Here is a 23,690-nt window from a genome sequence, read left to right as displayed (position 1 = left end):
CTTGTTGAATCTTACCATATAACAGTAAAAGACTTAATGTATTGTTAAGGTCTGAATGGAACCCATTTAGGCTACCCATAAGCATAAATACATAGAGGCAGGAAGAAGTACTTTAAAACAGTATTGATTATTGAGTGTATTAAACCAGTATTTTTATTGCAGAGATGGCATTTGGTGATGGGTCCGTGGGACTGTTTTTAGGGGATGAGTCTGAGGGAAGAACAAGGGTAAGGAGAATGCAGAAGACAAAAGGTATAGGTAAAATAAAAAGTGAAACCCCAGAAACAGTCTCACAGCCCCAGCCCCAAACCCCAAACCCCATCTCTGCAATAATTATTAATAAAGGCTGGTTTAAAGTACGTATTTCTGCCTCTATGCTGATGGGTAGCCAAAATGGGTTACATTCAGACCTTAACATTAAGTATTTTACTGTTATATGGTAACAAGATTCAACAAGACATTTTCACCAATGCTATACCCAATGTTACCCTATTAATGCAAATTAGCAGCTCCGTTTGCCCATGTTAACAAACAATTTAAAAAAAACTTGTAATACATTTTTTTTGTTTATCTTTATGCAAGTAATCATCTCTGTAATTTTTATGGTGATTTCTAAAAAGAATCAAATTTTTACTCTAATCACATGAGGCAAAATAATGAATAGGTGTATGAATAGGCTATATTTGGGTCTTTTTCTAAACTTTTCCCTAATGGGATTCTTCTGGGCTTTTTTTTCTTCTCCCTTACCCAGGACATATTGAAGATACAAAATCAGTTGAGTTTGCTTCTGTTGCAGTTTGTTCAAGGTTGACCCCCATTTTGGCTTAAAATGACTGGACTAGCCTAATTGTCTACTTGCCCATCTTACCAAACACATTTTCACAAAATGAAGTCGGCCACAAAAACAACGTTCATATAACCTCTGGTGTTTGGTGATTATTGGTTCAGTTAATTGCTCCACCTGTCTCTCACTCGTAAGCTCCTTATAGGAGCATGAGCGGCTATAGGGAGGGTCTAGCAGGTGCTATAAGCACCCACAAGAAAGACCAAAACACCCTGATAAGACCACAAAAAAAATAGATATTTCTGCAAGCAATTATATCCACGCTGTATTCTATGGAAGCCCTGAACCTCACGGTGAATAAAACAAAAAAACTATCTTGTTATTTTGATATAATATCTTATTTTGACATAATAAGTAGTTATCTAGACATAATTAGTTATTTCGACATTCGTTATTTCAACGCGTTGCGTTCATATTCTCAACTCAGTCCATTCTCAACTTTTTTTTTTTTTTTTTTACATAAACAGACGCGTCATTCAACCTATTGTAAATGGTAAATGGACTGCATATAGCGCTTTCACAGACCTATGGCCGGCAAAGCGCTTTACATATAGCCTCACATTCACCCATTCACACACCGACGGCGGTGTCAGCCATGCAAGGCGCCATCCATCTCGTCGGGAGCAGCTGGGGTTAGGTGTCTTGCTCATGGACACCTCGACACTTGGTCAGGTGGAACCGGGTATTGAATCAACCTTACGGTTTGTAGACAACCTACATGAACCACTGAACCACTACACTGAACCATTTTTGTTAAAATTAATTTATAAATTAAATAATTAAAAAGGGGAGAAAATAGAAATAGGCATCTAAATTAAATGAATAAACAAAAAATCATAAAAGAAGTAATGTGGGAAATATGCTCCAAAGACTGATCAAAAAGAACCCTTAGTTAATTAGTTTGCAATGTCCTCCCAGATGTTTCGTTTTTCCTTATTTGTATGGTGTCCTTTAAATCTGTTAAAATATATATTTGTTTCACTATCTCCTTTAACAGGACATTAATTCCATCTCTTTGAATTTTTTTCAGCCATTTTGTCAGTGCCTCCACCTGTAGGTGCTTATAGATTTAATTGTCTTGATTGCTAATCGACAAAAAATGAAGGTTTAACGTTTAGAATACGATTCCATATAAGATTATATTTCAGCACTTCACGAATGGACAGCAACTCTTATAATGCGTTCTTGCGCGTTCATGTTAAGTAGGCTACATTTTTGTGAAACGCGCGTGGAATTGTAGAGAACGGGCTTAAGAGCTAAGATGCATCGTTATGGGGAAACCCGGGCCGTATCTTAGCTCTTAAGAGTGCTTTCTACGTGCAAAGTTACGAATGCTCGCAGCAATTCCACGAGCGTTTCCCAAAAATGCACTTAATGAGAACGCGCTCTACGTGCTACTTAAGAGTCGCTGTCCATTCGTGAAGTGCTGAAACATAACCTTATATGGAATCGTATTCTGAACGTTTAACCTAATAATTGTCATCTGGTGTGGATTAGCAATCAAGACAAGTATATATAAAGCACCGGCACTGACAAAATGGCTGAAAAAAAAAAAAAAACCGAAAATATACCTGTCAAAAAGATCAAATTAATGTCCTTTTTGAGGAGATAGAGCAAAACAAAGATGTAATTTTTAACAGATTTAAATGATTTCTTTTATTTATTTTTTTGTTCATTCATTTACCGGTAATTTTGATTATTATTATTTCTATTTTTTTGTTTTGTTTTCTGACATTTTTTAATTATTTAATTTATACATTAATTTAACCAACAACAAAAAAGAGTAATAAAGTGTACAATAAAGTACAATCAAAACCTTATATTATAATCACATACATTTGGCGGGGGGGGGGGGGGGGGGGGGGGGGGGGCTCATTATCATTTGTTTATTTATTTTTTGTTGTTTATTTTAGATATACTGCAAAGGTAATACAACACAATTTACACAACATATAGGGGCCATCCTTGACCATCAACCCCACCTCACCCCTGAAGTAGGCCTAAATGGTGTCAAAAAAAAAAAGATGGATAGCCTATTGATTGTTTACTAAATGGAAATATTACTGTAATGTTGAAACACATCATCCCAGGCCGTGAAAGGGTAGGGGTCCATAACTGAGGCCAGAAAACCCTGAAGGTAATCCTCATTTGCTTTTAGATTGTCTTGTGACCAACAAATGACAAACTGTTGAGTTTAGTGTGCTCCCATGCCGGTGGCTGCAATCAGCACAACATATTAAGACCATTTATAAACCAACCTTTTTTAAAAAACAAAAATACAATATACATATACTTATTTTATGGAATAATTTGGAGAAACACAAGATTTACATAATTGTCTGAAATTCAAAATTCATAAAACAGAAAAAGGACAACCTTTATACAAAAAGTCTTCCTAAAATTCTTTAAAAAGAGACAAAACATTACATAAAAGGCCTACTTTATTTCCCACAATACAACATACCAATTTAAAACACAATTTTATTCAAAGTAAAAAAAAAAAAACAAAAAAAAACAACAACAAGCAATTACAATATTTAAAGAAAGAACAAATATATAAAATGTTTTATTTGATCTGTTTCAATGTTGAAGGAATTAGTGATGACAAGGGAATTTCTCTTCTCTCCTTGATGAATCTACAAAAAAAAAAAAAAAAAAATGAAGACAAGCAAGTTTAACAGCAGGGAAACCTTCAGTCACATGATCCTTCAAAAATTCTAAATGGTGATTTGCTGCTCAAGAAATACATATGATTATTATCAGTGTTGATTATTTGATGAACAGAAAGTTAAGAAAAGCATTGTCTGAAATAGACACACGTATATAAATATATATAGCCTATAGGCCTAGAATTTTTTTCTAATTATCATTTTTATCAAGCTCGTAAAAGCTTGAAAAAAAGAGATAATTCTAGAAGAAAATTTCAGATGGCACTTAGAGGCATCTGAACTCTTCATAGGCTATAATTAAAGTCACAAAATACAAACGTCTATTAGACAGTGTTGCATTTTTGCCACACTCCCTTACTTGTTCAATAGGCGGAGATAACTATTTTAGGCTTCACACGTTTAAAAGGCATTTTAACAAGAAAGAACAATATACAATACAACTATCACATCATACCATTATATCAACGTAGAGATGGTCACTTCCAGCACGTTTATTTAAGTAAAGGTAAGGAAATTCCGAATGTCAAACGAATGTCCAATATAAAACCAACTTTACCGCGGTCAAAATGTGATCTTGCGCGCGCAGAATTGTGTCCGAAATCTCACCCCATATGTCTCCACAACGGATTGAAGCGCGCGTCCGTGTGAAGAGTGAAGACTGCGCGAGCCACAAGACAACACTGTATCCACTTCACTGATCGAAGCGGCGACGAGCACTCTGGTCACGTGTTAAAGACACACTTTAGAGAGTGACTGAAAGCAAGACTAAAGCAAGACAGTCCGAGGAGAGAAAAATCACGCAAAGACAGTTCAGGTAATAATAATACGTGATTGGAGATGTGGCTTTACAGCCGGCAATGCGAGTTTAATCTTCTGTTAATCTTCTGATTTAGGTAAACTATTTCCCCAATAAATCATAAAAATATCTTTAGATAGAAATAGGCGTCAAACACGAGAAAAAAATTTCTAGTTCTACATGAGCTGATGCGGAAGATCTGAAGAGGACGACAGGTAAGCGAACAACATTATGAAATATTTCATTTCAGAGAGAATTTTGATCAAAAATGATAAAATTCCCGGGAGAGTGGAACTATTATGAGCGCTGACTTATTTTATGTAGGCTATAGTATGGGGGGAAGAGTGGGAAGGGAATGTTTAAAGGGATACTTCACTTTAAAATGAAAATTCTGTCATCATTCACTCACCCTCAAGTTGTTTCAAACCTGTATGAATTTATTTTTTTTCTGCTGAACAGAAAGGAAGATATTTAGAAGAATGTCAGTAACCAAACGGTTAACTGGACCACTTTTTTTCCTACTATGGATAAAACTACTCGTTTTATCAACTGCTATTTTAAAAGAGTGTTTTATTTTCCTCCACAGACGTGAAGTTCAGCGATTGATGATGGCTAGTAAAGTGACCCCAGATGCTGCTGGAAAGGTTGTGTGTGTTTTATTAGGGGTTTCATTGTGAACACACATCGTTTGTGCTTCGTGTGCTTGTTTTATACAGATAATTTTACATTAGATATTTTACAGATAATTGGTATTTGACATGCCATTATTTTTTACTGTTACAGTAGTTTAAAGCAATAAGCCTTGAAGCCGTGTTTTACAGTGAGTTTAGAACAGCTGAGGGCCGTTGTTAGAAGCAGAAATAAATCTAAATTCACTATGAAACACTTCAAGAGGCTTATTGCTTTTATAAAATGGTTACTCCATAAAAAATATTAATTTTAATATTTATTTGATTCATAAAATTCATATTAATGCAGCAACAGAGAGTCACGAACGGCAGTTGTGCAGTAACACTGATGTAATGCGCTCAGAGTTCAATTCAATTCAAATTTATTTGTATAGTGCTTTTCACAATACATATTGTTTCAAAGCAGCTTTACAGAAAGTGCATTTCAGAAATGTACATAGAAAAATACAGTTAGTTAATCATGTATTAATTTAGGGCATAAACATATCGCCAGCGTCGAGTCGTCTCTTCACATGCTTCTAGTCGTCTCTGCACGGGTGTTGGGGCATCTGTAGTGTCCATGGGAGGCTGGATACAAACTGGAGCTGACGATCTCTATTTACCTCTGGACTAGCATCCCGAGATAACAACAGAAAAGCAGATGGGAAATAATTAGCGTAGCTGCTGTTCATAATATTAATGCATTCAATCTGATTCAACTGTAGTATAAAAGGTAAGTATTATGTGAATGCTTGGCTAAAGAGATGCGACTTTAATCTAGTTTTAAACTGAGACAGCGAGTCTGAGCCTCGAACAATATCAGGAAGGCCATTCCAGAGTTTAGGAGCTAAATGTGAAAACGCCCTCCCTCCTTTACTGGACTTAGATATCCTAGGAATGACCAGAAGCCTCGAATTTAGTGATCTTAAAGAGCGCGATGGATTATAGGGCGATAGAAGATCCGTTAAATACCCAGGAGCCATTGGCGGTTCTAGAGGCGGGGCCACAGGGGCCCTGGCCCCTGCTGAAATCTGATTGGCCCCTGATTGGCCCCCGTTCCTAGCGGTGGGGGAAAAAATCGATTCTTAGATGCATCGCGATGCGGACGTGGACGATTCAGAATCGATTCACAAATGTCAAAAATCGATTTTCTAAAAAAAAATATATATATTTTTTCCTAATAACGTAATATTGACGGAACGCAAAAGGCGGAACTCTAAAGCGGACGTGTAGTGCGCGGACAGTCTGTGGCGTGCACATAACAGAGACGCGCACATAACAGATGCATGATGGCTGAGCGCCAAATTTGAACGGCACCCTCTTCGTTAAAAGTTAACGTATGGAAAATTGGCAATTTCATTGTTACCTATTTAGTATTTTTTGTATGAGAGCTGCTTTCTGTATTAAGTTTTCACATCAATATGCTTTAAACCGATCTGTTAATACGTTTTTAATACGTGCCCTGCAATATGTGCAATGCCAGTCACAAAAAGTTACATTTTGACTCTCTGCAGATGTTCATTCACTTTTTTTGTATAAGCTGTTTTTGATTGTGGTATACAGCAAACATTTCAAGTCATAACTCTTTATTATTTAGTTGTGTATAAGAGCGGCTTTGTATGTTACTAATTATTCAGAATATGCATTAGTCCACAAGCATTATGTTAGTATGAGAGCTGCTGGTACATAATTCTATATTTTTGAACGAAAACTGTTTGTGAATTTGCTACAGCAAAATGTTTGTTTTTTTTTGTCTGAAGGATTATATTGCTCATTGGAAATAACAAGAGGATGTTGGTTAGAAGTCTATTATTAAATGCTAGAGATTCAGAATATGCTGAATTTTGTATTAATTTATTACAAGTATGCTGCCAGTACAGGCACACATTTATTTTCCTGTTGGTTCTTTGTAATGTTGGGACAAATGCTGGCAAATGTAACCTTACAGTTGACTTGCCAAATCACTTCCATTTGTTTTATTAATAAAATTAATAGAGGAACTATTGGAAATAAGTTCGTTATGGGTCATCATAAATACTTTGCTTTAAAAGTACCAAGTAGTAAAAAAAAGAAAGAAATCGTTAATAATCGATAATCGTTACCCTCTGAATCGTAATCGAATCGAATCTTGAGGTGCCTAGACTAGAGATTCCCACCCATCAGTCGTCGACGAGAAGAGCAACCGGATAATTCTTCACAACGATCACAGATGCAATTCCACCCCCAAACAATTAACAATAATTTACTGTTTATAAGCGACGACATGATTATGAAACTTAAAAGGTGGAATTCAGAAAGAAGTGCATTATTGTGTCCTTTATGCACAGTATAAATAAATGAAAAAAATCATTAAGAACTTAACTGGCTCATAATTTTTTATTAGAGCGTTTGAAAAAGGAATGACTGCCGAAATGTATTTGCACCGTACTGAATAAATTATTTTGTGTGCTTGAATGTACCCTGTATTTGGCCCCTGAATGTATCATGTGGCCCCTTAATGGCCCCTGTTACAGAAAAATCCTAGAACCGCCACTGCCAGGAGCTAAACCATTTAGGGCTTTATAGGTCAGTAGCAATACTTTGTAATTGATACGGAACTTAATAGGTAACCAATGTAGAGATGATAAAATTGGTGTTATATGATCATATTTCCTCGATCTAGTAAGAACTCTAGCAGCGGCATTTTGCACTAACTGTAGCTTGTTTATTGAGGATGCAGGACAACCAGCTAATAAAGCATTACAGTAATCTAGTCTCGAGGTCATGAATGCATGAACTAACTTTTCTGCATCAGAAACAGATAGCATGTTACGTAGCTTAGCGATGTTTGGAAAAAGGCTGTTCTTGTAACATGAAATATGATTTTCGAAAGACAGGTCTAATATAACACCCAGGTCTTTTACTGTAGTGTAGTGTATAAGTAACAGGACATCCTTCTTAATTAAAATTGTATTGTAAGAGGTTTTGTGGGCAGTTTTTTTGACCAGTAAGTAATACCTCCATTTTATCTGAATTTAAAAGCAGAAAATTACACGTTATCCAGTATTTTATATCTTTAACACACTCTGTCAATTTAGATAATTTAGTGTTTTCATCTGGCTGTGATGAAATATATAATTGAGTGTCATCAGCATAACTTTATTATAACAGTTTTCTTATAATATTACCAAGCGGCAGCATATATATTGAGAATAGCAGAGGGCCTAACACAGATCCTTGCGGCACTCCATAGTTTACTGACGTTATCTTCGACTTTTTCCCCATTTAAATAGACAAAATGGTAGCGGTCTGATAAGTACGATCTAAACCAGGTTAATGCCTGTCCATGAACACCAGTGTAGTTTTTTAGAGTATTGTGTGATCTATAGTGTCGAACGCAGCACTAAGATCGAGTAAAACTAGTATTGAGATGCAGCCTTGGTCAGAAGCTAGAAGTAGATCATTTGTAATTTTAACGAGCGCAGTTTCTGTGCTATGATGCGGCCTGAATCCTGACTGAAATTTTTCAAAAATTTTCTTGCAAGAAAGAGCCCAGTTGAGCGGACACCACTTTTTCTAGTATTTTAGACATAAAAGGTAGATTTGAAATGGGTCTATAATTTGCTAGATTATTATGATCTAATTGTGGTTTCTTAATAAGAGGTTTTATAACTGCCAACTTGAATATTCTTGGAACATGACCTAAAGATAAAGACGAGTTAATAATATTGAGAAGAGGCTCTTCCACTACAGGTAGCACTTCTTTCAGTAGTTTAGTGGGTATAGGATCTAATAAACATGTTGTTGGTTTAGATGCAATGATAAGTTTATTTAGCTCTTCCTGTCCTATAGTTGTAAAGCACTGTAGTTGTTCTTGAGGGGTGATAATTGAGGCTGAATCATGAGACACCATTAAAGATTGTACATTTACAATTGTGTTTCTGATGCTTTCTATTTTCTCAGTGAAGAAATTCATAAAATCATTACAACTAAACTGTATCGGAAAATTTTGCTCAGGTGACGTCTGTTTATTTGTTAGTCTAGCCACGGTGTTAAATAAAAACCTTGGATTATTTTGGTTATTTTCTATTAGTTTGCGGAGATGCGCAGCCCTGGCTGCTTTTAGGGCCAGGGCACAGTATGTGTGTGTGTGGAGTTATTTACAAATGGAAAAATTGACTGCATTTATATAGCGCTTTCACAGACCCATGGCCACCAAACCGCTTTACATAGCCTCACATTCACCCATTCACTCATACACCGACGGCGGTGTCAGCCATGCAAGGCACCATCCAGCTCGTCGGGAGATTCAGTTTGTAGACAGCCTACATGAACCACTGAGCCACTGCCGCCCCAACGGCTTTGAACGCGGCTCAACCAATCAGAATCAAGGACCGGAACTATACGTTTTATACATTTAATTTAATAGTGATATTCTGTTATACTGCTATTATTCAGCAGTGTTGGGTCTGTGGACACAGAATATAATGCAGTTGTAGATTGTAAAGATGTTCAATCAAGTGTCATTGTTGACTCTGTCATTTAGTCAGATATATTGTGTGTGTAAACAGTCTTTGAGTTTGATCAAGTTCCTCTAAAACATATTACAGAGCCAGGAGACACAGGAACCCAGAGGTGATCATCTCCAGAGTCTCTCAAACACAAAGAAGACTGACTCAACAGCCGAGAACAGAAGTAAGACATGATCCCTTCATCTGATCTGAACATCTCCATCAGTAAAGAGCGTGTGAATCATGATTAGAGTAGAGCTGTACTGAAAGAAAACACTTTCTCCATCCCTGAAACCCTGTGGAGAAGATTCTGGCGCTTTTCCATTACCAGTACCAGCTCGACTCGGCTCGGCTCGCTTTTCGCTCCGTTTTCCATTGCAGATAGTACCTTTACAATAGTACCTGGTCGTCATAGCGATGCCGCAGGAAACTGCTGTGACTAAATATTTTACGCGAGACACACCCGCTACCCACACACACAGGACAATGGAGGAAATCGAGTGTATGCTGTTTTTGGATGTTTTTGTTTTTGTTTTGCTGTTTTTTATTCAGGATACTCCGTCTGGCGCATGCAATGATGACGCAGTGAATAGTGATGATTCTCTCTGACCAATCAGCAGTCTGCCGTGTTTTCACGTCACATTTTAGTATCGCCTCAGCTCGCCTCAGCTCGCTTAGAACCTCGCCGGAGGTGGTACGAAAAAAGTACCTGGAAGCTGGTACAGGTACAACTTTTACACAGTGGAAAAGCAAACAGAGCCGAGTCGAGTCGAGGCGAGCTGGTACTGTGTAGTGGAAAAGCGTCACGTCTCACGTTACTGATATCTCACGTTACTGTCTGTGTTTGTCACAATGATCCGGTTTGTTTTCTGTGAGAAACAGTCTGATCTTCAGTGAGTTTGTTCTCTGCAGTTCACACAACCGTTCATATTGGGATTGTTTTCTGAAGATGGACATTATTAACACACAGTCATAGATTACTACTTTTCTCACATTTCATTTCATTGCTGTCAAAGCTGATGAATATTGATTGATATTCAATTTAAATCAATTAACATTTATTTGTATAGCGCTTTTAACAATACACATAATTTCAAAGCAGCTTTACAGAAAATGCACGAGTCCAAAGATTACAATTTACAGTGATCTGTTATCAGCGGTAACTGTCTTAGTTATGGATTTCAGAAATGTTCATATACAAATCACAGTTAGCGAAACATTTATTAATTTAAACAATGTAATAATAAGGCAGAAACAACGAGCTAATTGAAGTAATGAATACTTGTTTGTAAACAAATGATTATGAAATTTAGAAAGATGCAGCATTGGTGATGTTGATTCAGAGTTGGTGTCATCTGAAGTCTTCATAAGAGGCTGGATCCAAACTGGAGCTGACATACTCTCTAGTTACCTCTGATGGGCGTCCCGAGATAAAACACAGAAGCAAATAGAACATAATTACGTAGCTGCTGTTCGTAACATTAATCAAGGATAACCATGTGCATTTGATCTGGTATAACTGTATAAGGTTAGGAGATGCATTATATGAATGCTAGGCTAAAGAGATGTGTCTTTAATCTAGGTATAAACTGGGAGAGTGAGTCTGAGCCCTGAACATGATCAGGAAGGCTATTCCAGAGTTTAGGAGCCAAATGTGGAAACGCTCTCCCTCCTTTAGTGGACTTAGATATTCTGGGTACTATCAGAAGCCCAGAGTTTTGTGACCTTGAAGAGCGTGATGGATTGTAGGGCGATAGAAGATCAGTTAAATACACAGGAGCTAAACCATTTAGGGCTTTATAGGTCAGTAGCAATACTTTATAATTGATACGGAACTTAATAGGTAACCAGTGTAGAGATGATCATATTTTCTTGACCTGGTAAGAACTCTAGCGGCTGCATTCTGAACTAATTGTAGCTTGTTTATCGAGGATGAAGGACAACCGGCTAGTAATTACAGTAATCTAGTCTAGAGGTCATGAAAGCATGAACTAACTTTCTGCATCAGAAACAGAATCATGTTCCGGAGCTTGGCGATGTTTCTGGACATGCTTTCTTATATCCAGACCTACTTACTTTTAAACCTAGCCAACATTTGCTTTGAAGTTTCTGATCTCGATGGACACTTGATGGCTCTGTATGTTGTAAGATCTGCCGGATGTGTTTCTGGAGTTTCTCTGGTCAGCTGGATGGACGTCAGTCCAGTGTTAATGTGTTTCTCATAGCAGGATACTGTGGGCTGGAGAATCAAGGGTCCTTCTCCTGCTTGAATGCAGTTCTTCAGACGCTCTTCATGACGAAGGGATTCAGGAAACATGTCCAGAGGTAAAGAAACATCTTTCACTTCCAGCAGTGGAAACAACATGACAAACAGCCGATCGATAAACACTCAATGTCTTCTGTAGATTGGGCGGACGAGTCGGTTCATCTGATGGACACTTGGCTGAAGAGTTGAAGAAGTTGTTCAGTGAATTAGAAACACAACAGAGAACTGCAGTTTCAGCAGCTGGAGTCATGAGGAGCCTCGGCATTACAGGTGGTTGGTCTCTTTATTGCTGTTTCCAGCATTCAGTCAGTGTTTCTGCTGATGAAAGTTACTCAATACAAGTGTTTGATTGTTATTTGGTTTCTCTCCATCAAACCCAAAGTTGGTATTCAACAAGACGCAGCAGAACTTCTACATTTGATCATTGAAAAGACTCCTGGATCCTCTGAGGTAACTAGTTTCTTCTGGGTTATTCTGTTGTGGCAACCACGAGGGAAAGAGAACACTACATATGTTTTGATCTAGACTACGCCACCCTGGGAATTTCACCCAGAGAGTATTATCCATGCATAGGTTCCCCACTAAAGACAGGAAGACATGGGGACACAGGTATTCATGCAAAATTACAAAAGTTTATTATAATTTATAAAAAAAAAAACAGACACAGAAAGGGGACAAGCCCCAAACATTCAAATACAATGTTAACAGAAAGAAAGCTGTGCCATTGCAAGAGATATACATGTTCCCCTCACACACACGCTCACACTCACAGCACAAGAGCCCCAGTGAAGTGATCAGTCACGGCACACGGTGTAGACACCACCACCACCAAAAGGAGGAGAACGATCAATTTCCTATGCCAAAAAAAGGCCGCAAAAAAGAAAACACACTCTCCACACCTCACACACACGCCACACAAAGAGGAAAAAATGTATAAAATGTAATGTCAACCCTTGATAGGCCCAATCCAATAACGAAAATAATTGATAATAAAAATAACCAAATCCAATAATCTTTAACCAAACCCCCATAAAAAAAATAGAAACGTATGTATGTTATACACATACACAAATCAAAAACATTTCAAATGAATTAACAATATACAAAATAAATCAAGATTCACACAAATAATATATTTACCAAAAATACACAGTTCAAAACATGGGAACAATTATAAAAAAAAAAAAAAAAATGGAACTTAATCCTTTTGCAAAACAAAACCTCAAGACGACAAAGCAAGAAAAATCCTAGCAAACTAAGCAGAGCACAAGCCAGTTTGAAATCTTAAATATGGGCAAAGCATCCAAGTGAAGTAATCGAAGCGTGTGTAAGCAGGTAATATTCTTAATGCGCATGTGAACGCCATCAGCGTTTCTCACAGGTTTGCGTTTAAAGTCTGTGTAGAGAGAATGGTGTCGTCTTAGCGGCCGCTAATTTAATAAAAAATGATCGTTGCGACGGAAAAGAATCAATCAAAACTAACTTTAGCTGGAAAATAACTTTATTAAAGAACCGCTATAAAGCCAAAACAATCTCTGTTACCTTAAATTATACGTTTATTTATGTAAAGCTGCTTTGAAACAATCTACATTGTTAAAAGCGCTATATAAATGAGGATGACTTGACTTGACTTGAACATAGTATCAGAACATCGTCAAAACAGCGGTGACATCACTGCACAACTACAGTCCTCGTCACATAGCTGCGGGTCAGGTACATAAATAGACATCCCTTTAATAGTTCACAGCAGTGTCATTCACAAACTAAAAAAAAAACATTACAGGAGAGTTGCTATCTAAACAGTTGCTACATTTTATCAAGGCAACCACAATGCATTAAAGCCGGTCATACCCGCACCTGAAGGGCACAGACACCCGCTCGGCAGCCATCCGGTAAAAGATGGAGGAAGTCAACTCCAGGTTTGTAGTGGAACATGATGGGTCGCAGCAGTATCCCGCTCGGAGCGTCAGTCACAGCAGCGCGCAGCACCAAGAAACGCAAACATAGAGGCGAGAGTTCACCGAAGACGTGCTCAAGCCTAAATGCAAGCGCAGATTAATGACGTCACAGAATTTACTAGAACAGACAAATGGGCTTCTGGCTCATTATGCCACACTGTCATCTTTTGTCTCATTCATGAGGACCATCTATCATCATCTCACAGCAGTTCAGCTCTGGAAGAGTTTCTCAGAGAACGCTCAGAGACATTATTGCCTCATATCTGGTTTAGATCTCCTCTACAAACGCACTTCACTCGGATCCTTGACTATCATTTGTTGGCATGAGACACAATTAAAGGTTTATCAGCAGTCTAATGTGCTGGAGGCTGAACTGCAGAGAATGATCATTTTAACAGTGAAAGCACACGTATATCTGTGGATCATCACTAAAGTCTGATTTCTTCACATCTGTGTAGATTTTTAAGGGCGCTATGAAGACCACAAAAAAATGGTCATGCAGACACAAACCAGAAGAAACCTCGGAGGAGTATTTTCTCTCATTGCCAGTGTCTCTTCAAAACTCTCCGGAAGTGGTGAGCATATCTTTGCTCTTCTGAATATGTCTGATCAAATATATCTGATTAACTAATGCTTACTGTCAGTGGTTTATACTTTTGACTGAGAGATTCGTCATTCCCATGATGAAGCTAATAGTGAAAGTTAGATTCATATTCTAAATATTGTCTCATTTGTTCTTAATAGCATGTCTTGGCAACTAGAAGTTTGATAAAGTGATTATTTTATTCAACAACATGAATAAATATAACATTTAATTTAGTTAATTTAAACACTTCGTCCAGTAAACAATTAAACGCTTTTTCTTACCCAAATTGCGCTCATTAACCCTCTGACGTCTGAGGTGTTCTGACATGCCCTCACATTTGTGCTCATTTCTGTTATTATCTGATTACACTGTTTTCAGCACAAACTCTGCTATAATAATATGTGTGCAGCATGAATGTAAAAGTTTGTAGTTTTGACAAAATTATGTTTATGCGTGGTTGGTGATTATTTGTTTAAGTCACTGAAATAAGGCAAATGGAAGTTATGAAGTGAGTTAAACGTGGAATAAAAACATGTAATGTTTCAAATGCACATCGTACTCAAACTCACAGTGCTCGCGGAGACCATTTACTCTATGAAACATTATTGTTTAGCACATTATAAACATCTACGTTTGAGCAGATATTCAGGTGGTCTAAACATTCTAATATTCAATGAAAGGTTGGCTATTTAATATTTAATATTTGTTTTCGAAATGACTGTCTTCAAAAAATAGCCACTTTCTGCTTTCTACAGACATTGCTCTCATATCTGTGTGGCAAGTATTCGCCAAATGGGCAACATTAGGATTTGAGCGAGTTTGACATGGGCAAAATGGTGATGGCTAGACGACTGGGTCAGAGCATCTCCAAAACTGCAGGTCTTGTGGGATGTTCCCGGTCTGCAGTGGTCAGGATCTATCAGATGTGGTCCAAGGAAGGAACAGTGGACATGTGTGGCCAAGGCTCATTGATGCACGTGGGGAGCGAAGGCTGGCCCGTGTGGTCCGATCCAACAGACGAGCTACTGTAGCTCAAATTGCTAAAGAAGTTAATGCTTGTTCTGATAGAAAGGTGTATGAATACACAGTGCATCGCAGTTTGTTGCGTATGGTGCTGCATAGCCGATGTGACTCAAAATGACATATTTAGAGCTTCTTATCAAATCAACATGTATCTTTGCTCTGTTGCTAATCAAAGGTATCAGTATCTACTATAGAGTTCTATTGAAACACGGCTTCAGTGGGACTCTGATGAATAAATGTCTGTATTTAAATGCATATTCATGTACAAGCACATCACATTAATTTAATGAACAGTGTAACTGTGCTTTATCTTATTTATTTATTTAATATTTCTTCCAATGTAGGAAAATGCTTTAAAGGAATATGTTGATCAAATGTGTGGAGAGTATCCGCTGTATTGTTTTGATTGTAAAAACACGACAGACTGGGAAAAGGCAAGTATATTTCCTACATGTAATATCTGTTATAATGTGAGATAAATTGTGAAATATAGTTTGTATTTAATCCACATTTAAGTAAATCATTTTAATTTGGGTTAAAAACTGGAGTACATAAACTTTTCCATACTTTAAATAAAAAAGAAAATACACAATAGCATTTTCTATCCTGAGCCAAGTTATAAAAAATCATCCATTTCATGATAAAGCAAATACTCCTTTTCTCTTTTGATTTGTTACAAAGTCCTCTGGTAGACGGGATGAACGAGACAGATGAAATTGCCCAATGCAGTAAGGTGAATTTATTAGCCAAACACAAATGGGAACAGCGGTCAAAGCCAGTTAAACACTTGTAAGGAGAGTCGAGGGGATCCAGGCAACAATTAGAGCCGCAAACAGACAGTCCATAAACCCGATCCGAACTAGCAATCATCCACACTGGAACAGGACTGAGGAACAACTGGGAGCTGGAACACAACACAGAACAGAAAAGGCACAGATTAGTGGTATTGAGGACCAGGTGATAAAGATGACTCAATCAGGAGAGAGAGAGAGAGAGAGAGAGAGAGAGAGAGAGAGAGACAGAGAGAGAGAACCTGAAAACCGTGACAGGTCCATGTAGTTGTGACATATGCTTTGGTTTGTTGTAATAATTTGTTTTCGCATTTAATTGTTAAATGCTATGTTTGCTTCATAAATATATTGAAGAAAGATAGCACAACTCATTCATGCTGGGTTGTTTTCATATTAAATACTGCCATGTCTTATGATCTAAATTGTTTTCCCAACAGAAAAGTGTGATGATCAGCTTTCCAGAAATACTGATTATTCAGTTAAGGAGGTTTGAGAGCACCTCAGATGGCTACAGAAAAAGTGACCTGGAAGTGAGCATTCGTCCTCATATTAAGGTACTGAACTAATGTATGGGTTAAGTGTAGGGCTGGGTACCGAGTTCGATACTTTTTAGGTACCGACCGAATTGCATCGATACTATCGAGTATCGAAAAATGACTTGTTTTTCGGTACCAGATTTCGATACCTAAGGGGTTAACTCGTCAACGTCAGTGCTCAAACAAATACATATGAAATGCACAACGACACGCCTAAAGTCGCTCACGCACATACACGCAAACTCTACACACACGAGACGCGCGGAACTCTCCGCGCACATACTCATATGAGACGCCCGCGCGCACTCAAACTGTCCACGCACATTCTCATGTGAGACGCGAGCACACATACACAAACTCGCGCACATACTCAATGAGACGCGAGCACACACACTCACAATACCCTAAAGATGTGGAAAAGTCGATCAAAAGTGTGGCTACATTTCTCCAGGCTCGATGCCAACAGCGCGCGATGCAGTATTTGCGGTAAAATAATTGCTGAAAAGACCGGTACCGCGACAGATATGATGAAGCCCTTGACAGTGCACGGAGTAAACATAAGAGCAGAAAGTTGCTCCGTCTTTGACTGGTAAATGAAGAGATACCTTGTTGATCACTCTGACAGTGTTTATATTGCAATAATGATGACCTACTGAATGTACACTGCCGTTCAAAAATGTGTTGGTCAGAATTTTTTTTCAGTAAGGATGCATTAAAGTGATCAAAAATGACCTTAGAAATCTTTTGTAACATTACACATGTTTTGTTTCAAATAAATGCTGTTCTTTTGAAATTTATATTCATCAAAGAATCAGCATATCATTTTCATGTTTCATGTTTCACGTTTTCATGTTTCTGAAGGATCGTGACACTGAAGTAATGCTTTTGAAAATTCAGCTTTGACATCACAGGAATAAATTACATTTTGAAATATATTCAAATAAGATTTTTAAATTGTAATACTATTCCACAATATTACAAGTTTTACTGTATTTTTGATCAAACAAATTCAGCTTTGGTGAGCATGAGCTCTTTATAAAAAAAATATTTTGTTCCTTATGTATATGTATAAGGAATATTTTGTTCCTTTGTGCTTTTTTTTTTTTTGTTCCTTTGTGCACTGACTAAAGGAGCATGAGTCAAACTGAAAAAATAAAACCAAAGTTTTTCTGAGGTAATATGTTATGTAATCTTGTTAAAATGGATTTCATAAAATTGGTATCGAAAAAAGTATCGTTCAGGAACCGGTATCGAAATCAAGGTATCGGTATCGGTATTGGTATCGAAATTTTTTGAACGATACCCAGCCCTAGTTAAGTGTGCCACAGCCCTGCAAAGTTTTGCTCCAACCTTAATTAAACACACCTGATCCAACCAATCAAGTCCTTCAGTCTTATTAGAAAACAACAGGTGTGTGTGTGTGTGTGTGTGTGTGTGTGTGTGTGTGTGTGTGTGTGTGTGTTGGAGCAGGGCTGGAACTAAACTCTGTAGGGCTGTGACCCTCCAGGAACAGAGACTGACACCTGTGATTTAGGTATCAAGCTTTTCTAGGAGCCTCGCCATCACTGCACGTGTTGGATGTCTCCCTTATTGACCCTGCTGAATGAACTCATCGGCTGGTCAGTAGAGGGATCGATGACCCGAGCTGCATGTGTCCAATAAAGGAAACACCCTCACTGTGCAGTGCTGGGGAACAGATTGACTACTCCTGCACTGCAGTGAATCACAGTTAGACCCCATAACTAGACCAGTGTGCTCAATGAAGACTTGGAGTCAAAGTTGAAGTTCAATCAATTGACAGAGAATTTACTGAAGTTCTCCACACTTTCATATGCCATAGAAAACGAGGAAGAGTATCCAGCCTCGAACTAACTTAGGATACAGAAACACTAGTACTCATAGTTCTATGGATAATCAGTGAATGTCATTTCTACAGTTCCTGACAGGTTAACAGTATATATAATTCTAGCAGCATCTGAACATGGTATTCTGTTCTTTACGCAAATGAGGTCATTTAAAGACACTTGTTGTTCTGTGTACGTAAGTACAGTGGTGGTTGTAGTGTAGTGGTTAACCCTTTAACTGTCACCCCCCTTTTTGAGAATGGACATTAAAATGCACTATTCAAGCTTAAATGGTTGTAATTCAAGAATGCTTTGGAGTATAGACCTAAGTTTGGTCTTGTTTTAAAGGGAAAAAATAGCAGATTATTGCAGAAGTGAAAGCACTTCAAAAAATTAAAGTATGAAAAAGTTATGGAAGTTTAAATTTACATTAAATCAAATATAATTTATTTCATATTTAAATTTTATATAAAATATATATTTTACAAAATATGTTTTACAAAAAAATTACTATCAAATCAAAGCCATATATCTAACCAAGTTGTGTTCCAAATTTGAAGTTGATATCACAAAAATTGAAGTTCCCATGAGATTTTGTTTAGGCGAATTACCAAAAATAGCCACCGGGTGTCATTGAACTCCATTGAATTTAACTGTATGCATTCTACCATTACAAATTAATAAATTTCTGTCCAAATATCACTTCTGTCACAAAATATGTAACCTTGAGACTCAGACCTTTCTGACAATATGTGTTTTGTCAAGATTAGAAAATATTTTGATCATAAATTATGAAACATAATGATGCCCAAAAGGGGAGGAGCCTAATACAATAATTTAGAGTACCGTTTCTATGGTAACACAATGTCCAATTTCAAAACACTTTTAACAGGATGAATTCTGAGATCGTTTGAAGCTTTCAAATGATACCTAATTTATGATAACTACTAAAATATGTAATGTAATAAAAAAGGCGATAAAAAAGATAATATTATATTTTACAGGATAATATATATATTATACTTTTTAGAAAATAATATTTTTTTATATTTTTTTATTGACAAATACTAGATTAAATGTTTTATTATGAACTTTTAGCATGAAAACCAAAGTTTAAATTATTAAAAGTGTGTGCGTCGACTTTTTGTGACAAAGGTCAGAACTCCTGTTATGATGTAGTTTTTTTTGAGGTGCGCTCTTGTCATAAATTCATCTATTAATGTTCCTGCATAAATTGTAACAAAAAACAGTGCTGAAATATCTATTAAGGAGCCTTAGACCTTTCCAACGATATATAGTTTGTCATGACTAGATTAGGATTTAATAGTAATATAGTGAAGTAAATTTAGTTTGCCCGTATACGGGCAGGTGACAGTACATGCGATATAATTCGTCTTGTGTATATCTAAGGAGCGATCTTTAGTCTCTCTGAATCTCTCATTTGTTTCTGTGCCAATAGTTTTTGCTGAGGGCAAAGTGAAGTTTCATAACTTTATATATTTAGGCTATTTAACTTTACCGCTGTAGCCTACTAGAGCGCTGACTTTGTCTGTTTGACTGAATTGTTTGCTTTATTTCTTATTATATAGCTGCTTATACCTTTTACTTTTACTTTTATAATAGCTATTATTGATCATTAAAACTGACATTTAACAGAAAGAGACAGGGTTGTGTTTTATGACATATCATAATGCACATATTGCCTGAACCTCATATTAAAGTTGTTTAAGATTTTTAAAATGAAAACGAAAAGAGATAGAGTTGTGTTTTATAGCATATTTTGTTTTATTGTTGCCTAAAATATAGCTACATACAGAGATAACCGGAGTAGCCAGTGCGAGCTGTGTGACGTTATCAAGAACGCTGCTGTTCCATTCGCAGAATTACTGGACTTTCACCCTCCCGTCCTTGGAAGTTTGTTCTCCTGAGACGAACTTGGCAAGTCCAAACTTTGCGTACTTGGTATTGAGAAACAAGTCAGCTACTTAAAGGGATACTTCAGGATTAAGCATTAAGCTTTATATCAGTAGAAAACCTGTAGTATTTTCGAATTACCGTGCTTCCCTCCCTCATATCCCCCTGAGACGAGAGATTTATGTATTTTTTGTCTGCAAAAATCGTAATTTTGCATCATCTGAGGATTTTTTGGCCAAAGGCGAGAGACTCCAGCCAGTAGGAGGAGCTGTCCCGCATGTGTTCAACCCATCCATAGAGGGATCTCACTCACAGAATGTACACAGTGTCAGCCGTCTTTTATTTGGAAGCTAAGCTAGCAGGCTCTTGTTCTGTGGAGAAAGCTGAGTAGTAGGGGTTACCATCCTCTTTTTCCTGGACATGTCCGGCCGCCGAGATCGTCCAAAATGTCGGGATTCAGCTTTTGCTTTCTGCAGTCGCCATTCATTGTTTACATGCACACCTTTTGTTTAAATCTAACTGAATTCATTCTGATTGGTGAATCTGAATGTAGTGTTTACATGAACACTAAACAAGTGATTGATTGATGTGTGTTTTAACATTGCTAAGAAAATTCCCACTCCTCTGTGAGAGATACGAGACGATGCGTCTCACAGTCGCTCATCAGTAATGACGCCACCGGCCTCGCGCCGTTCTCCCGCAGCCGTCAGCCTCGTCCTGCTCGCCACAGTAAACATGATGAATGGCGACTGTAGAACGCAAAAGCCGAATCCCGGACATTTTTGGCGATCTCGAAATCCTGGGCAGACTTGTCACGGAGACTCACTCGTAGCCTAGCCTAGTTGTTTAACTGCGCTCTCTTACCGGTGGGCGTGGCTTGGGAGTGGCCTTGTAGGGCAGCGAAGCAAGTGCATTCTGGGAGTTGTTGTCTTTCATCCACATGAGCCAAAAATACATTTTCTGGCTTTTCTCAGTCTAGAAAGCTCCAAATTAAAAAATAATTTCACATTTCTTCTACATAAATGACCTATTTTAAATACACATTCATCTTTCCAGAGGTGAAGTATCCCCTTAACTGGAGCAGAAACATGTGTGTGATAAACTAATAATGGCCAGGAACACAGGGAAAACTGAACCGATGGAACAGGGAAAACCAAAACACAATGAAACTAAAAAGACTCGTAACAATATGATTTCCAATTCATTATATAGTTCCAGGAGAGGGATTGTGAATCCATCCCCCAGTTACTGAGAACTGTCTGACTTGATTAAAATACTGTAATGGGTTTAATTATAAACAATAAAAAAGCTGTAATATTACATTTGACACAGTTGCATTATTTTTGACTGAGTTTCTCCTGTTATATTGCAGGTTTCCCTCCACAAGTATGAACTCTATGCCATAATAAACCATTCTGGCTCATATCATTGTGGACAGTATTATGCAGACATCAGATGTGAAGATGGAATCTGGCGTCGATTTAATGACCGCAGTGTATCAGAGGTATATATATATATATATATTTGGAAATGATGCACAAGTTTTGTGTCACTGGAGTATTAGTGTATGTAATCTTTCATAAGTGAGTTTATATAATTACATCATGTTATTTTTTCCTTGAAGAGTTTCTTGAACGGCGTCTTCAGAAACGAGAGCTCCACACACGGGTATCAGTTTTATTTCTGATCACAGCAGCTTTAGAGACTTTGTTCATGACAGATATTAATGTTTCTGTGAGCTCATATCTGAGCAGATCTTAAAGTGTGTGTTTCTCCACAGGAGTTCAGAAGCCTGTTTACTCCTGTACAGACACGGAGAGCAGTGTGAGTATCACAGTACTTCAGTCTGAAAGCTTTCTGCAGTGAAATATTGACAATAAACTTAAAACAGACCCACATAAATCGTTCACAGCTATATGCCATAACCAGCTGTAAAAATACAATGTTAAACTTGAGCATATATGAGCCATTTCTTTTCTTTTCCTTGATGTGTTTTGTGATAGTGTTTTGTGTGTTGATGTTGTCAGGAGCGGCTTTATAAACTCATCCTGTGTGACCGAATCTGAGTCTTCTTCATCTGGACCTGCAGAGATCGCAGGAACTTTATTCTACAGAACACGGGAATATAAAGAATCTAAACCACACACTCAACTCTACAGTCTTTTAAAATATTCCTAAATGTATAAAAATAATTAGATTGTGCATGTCACTCATGATTACTTGTGTTTCTAGATGAACAGTGGCTGTAAAACACCTGCACACATCTGTTTTTCACATTAACAAATAATCCAAGAAAAATAGATTTACATTTTTTATCTTTAATGTGAAAAATATAGAAACCAACAAGATTGACATAAACAAGTAGAAACTTTTACGAAAAAAAAGAGAACATTAAACCCAAACATTATTAGTCTCAGACTTGTGTTTATGACTGAATAAACATACACACACTGACTCAAACACACACACACACACACACTCATTCACACACTCAGAATTGAGCTTTCATTTGACTTCATATGTGGAATATAATGCATGAATCATATTGTTATGAAACCTTTGACAATCTTCTGATCCTTCATTGTAGAGCTCAGTTTGACAAGCTCTGGTTTCTGAGTGTTAAAGAGCAGCACGTCTGATAATCGTGTGTGTGTGTGTGTGTGTGTGTGTGAGAGATAGAGAGAGAGTGTGTGTGTGTGTGTGTGAGAGAGAGAGAGAGAGAGAGAGAGAGAAAGAGAGAGAGAGAGAGAGAGAGAGTGTGTGTGTGTGTGTGTGTGTGTGTGTGTGAGAGAGAGAGAGAGAGTGTGTGTGTGTGAGTGTGTGAGAGAGAGAGAGAGAGTTAATATATATATGTAACCCAGTTCCATATATATATATATATGACTGCATTTTTGACTGTTAGTTGTTGCATTTTTGATGTCGCTTGCATCCCCAGTGAGAAATTAGTTCTCTTCTAGCTCAGTTTTTTTAACTGAAATTCTTTTTGTTTAAATTGCTCTGCTGTATTATTATAACTTGAGAAACCTCGGATGAGAGCAAGTTATTTTTACATCTATTTCTTGAACTGCTTCAAGGTAATTAGCCTGTGTAATATTCACTCATACAGGACTGCCCTGTTGAGATTGAATAAGCTGAAGTTTTATAACCTGTAACTTTTTGATGATTTGCTACAAATATTATGATTTGCTACAAATATTATGATTTGCTACAAATATTATGATTTGCTACAAATATTAATCCTTGTGTTACCAGTATTTTACCTTTTGTTTAAATAAATTTTTATTTCTAAAGACTGTTAAGTTTTA

General features: G+C 37.3%; 2 protein-coding genes across 3 annotated transcripts in view; both read left to right on the top strand.

Moving 5' to 3' along the window:
• Nucleotides 1–4,265: 4,265 nt before the first annotated feature.
• The window catches only part of LOC311070401 (stonustoxin subunit beta-like), a gene marked incomplete at its 3' end in the record, with an annotated part of 51,371 nt that continues 31,946 nt past the window's right edge, over nucleotides 4,266–23,690 (top strand). The window contains exon 1 of the mRNA XM_084094227.1: nucleotides 4,266–4,313. The remainder of the gene's footprint in view (nucleotides 4,314–23,690) is intronic.
• LOC311071301 (uncharacterized protein) lies at nucleotides 4,449–23,602 on the top strand. 2 transcript variants are annotated; one of them, XM_084095647.1, is made up of 13 exons: nucleotides 4,449–4,524; nucleotides 4,896–4,953; nucleotides 9,567–9,651; nucleotides 11,693–11,792; nucleotides 11,873–12,003; nucleotides 12,116–12,183; nucleotides 14,150–14,266; nucleotides 15,645–15,734; nucleotides 16,529–16,645; nucleotides 21,758–21,889; nucleotides 22,010–22,053; nucleotides 22,166–22,209; nucleotides 22,413–22,553. In XM_084095647.1, coding segments are annotated over exons 2-13 (969 nt in total). In that variant the 5' UTR covers nucleotides 4,449–4,524; nucleotides 4,896–4,914; the 3' UTR covers nucleotides 22,415–22,553. The 2 variants fall into 2 exon arrangements, with proteins under 2 accessions (XP_083951773.1, XP_083951774.1); XM_084095648.1 differs by having other exon boundaries at nucleotides 4,458–4,524; nucleotides 11,696–11,792; nucleotides 22,413–23,602.

This window comes from Abramis brama, assembly GCF_963993115.1.
Source record: "Abramis brama genome assembly, chromosome: 20".
NCBI lineage: Eukaryota > Metazoa > Chordata > Actinopteri > Cypriniformes > Leuciscidae > Abramis > Abramis brama.
This window is presented reverse-complemented; position numbering and strand designations above follow the sequence as displayed.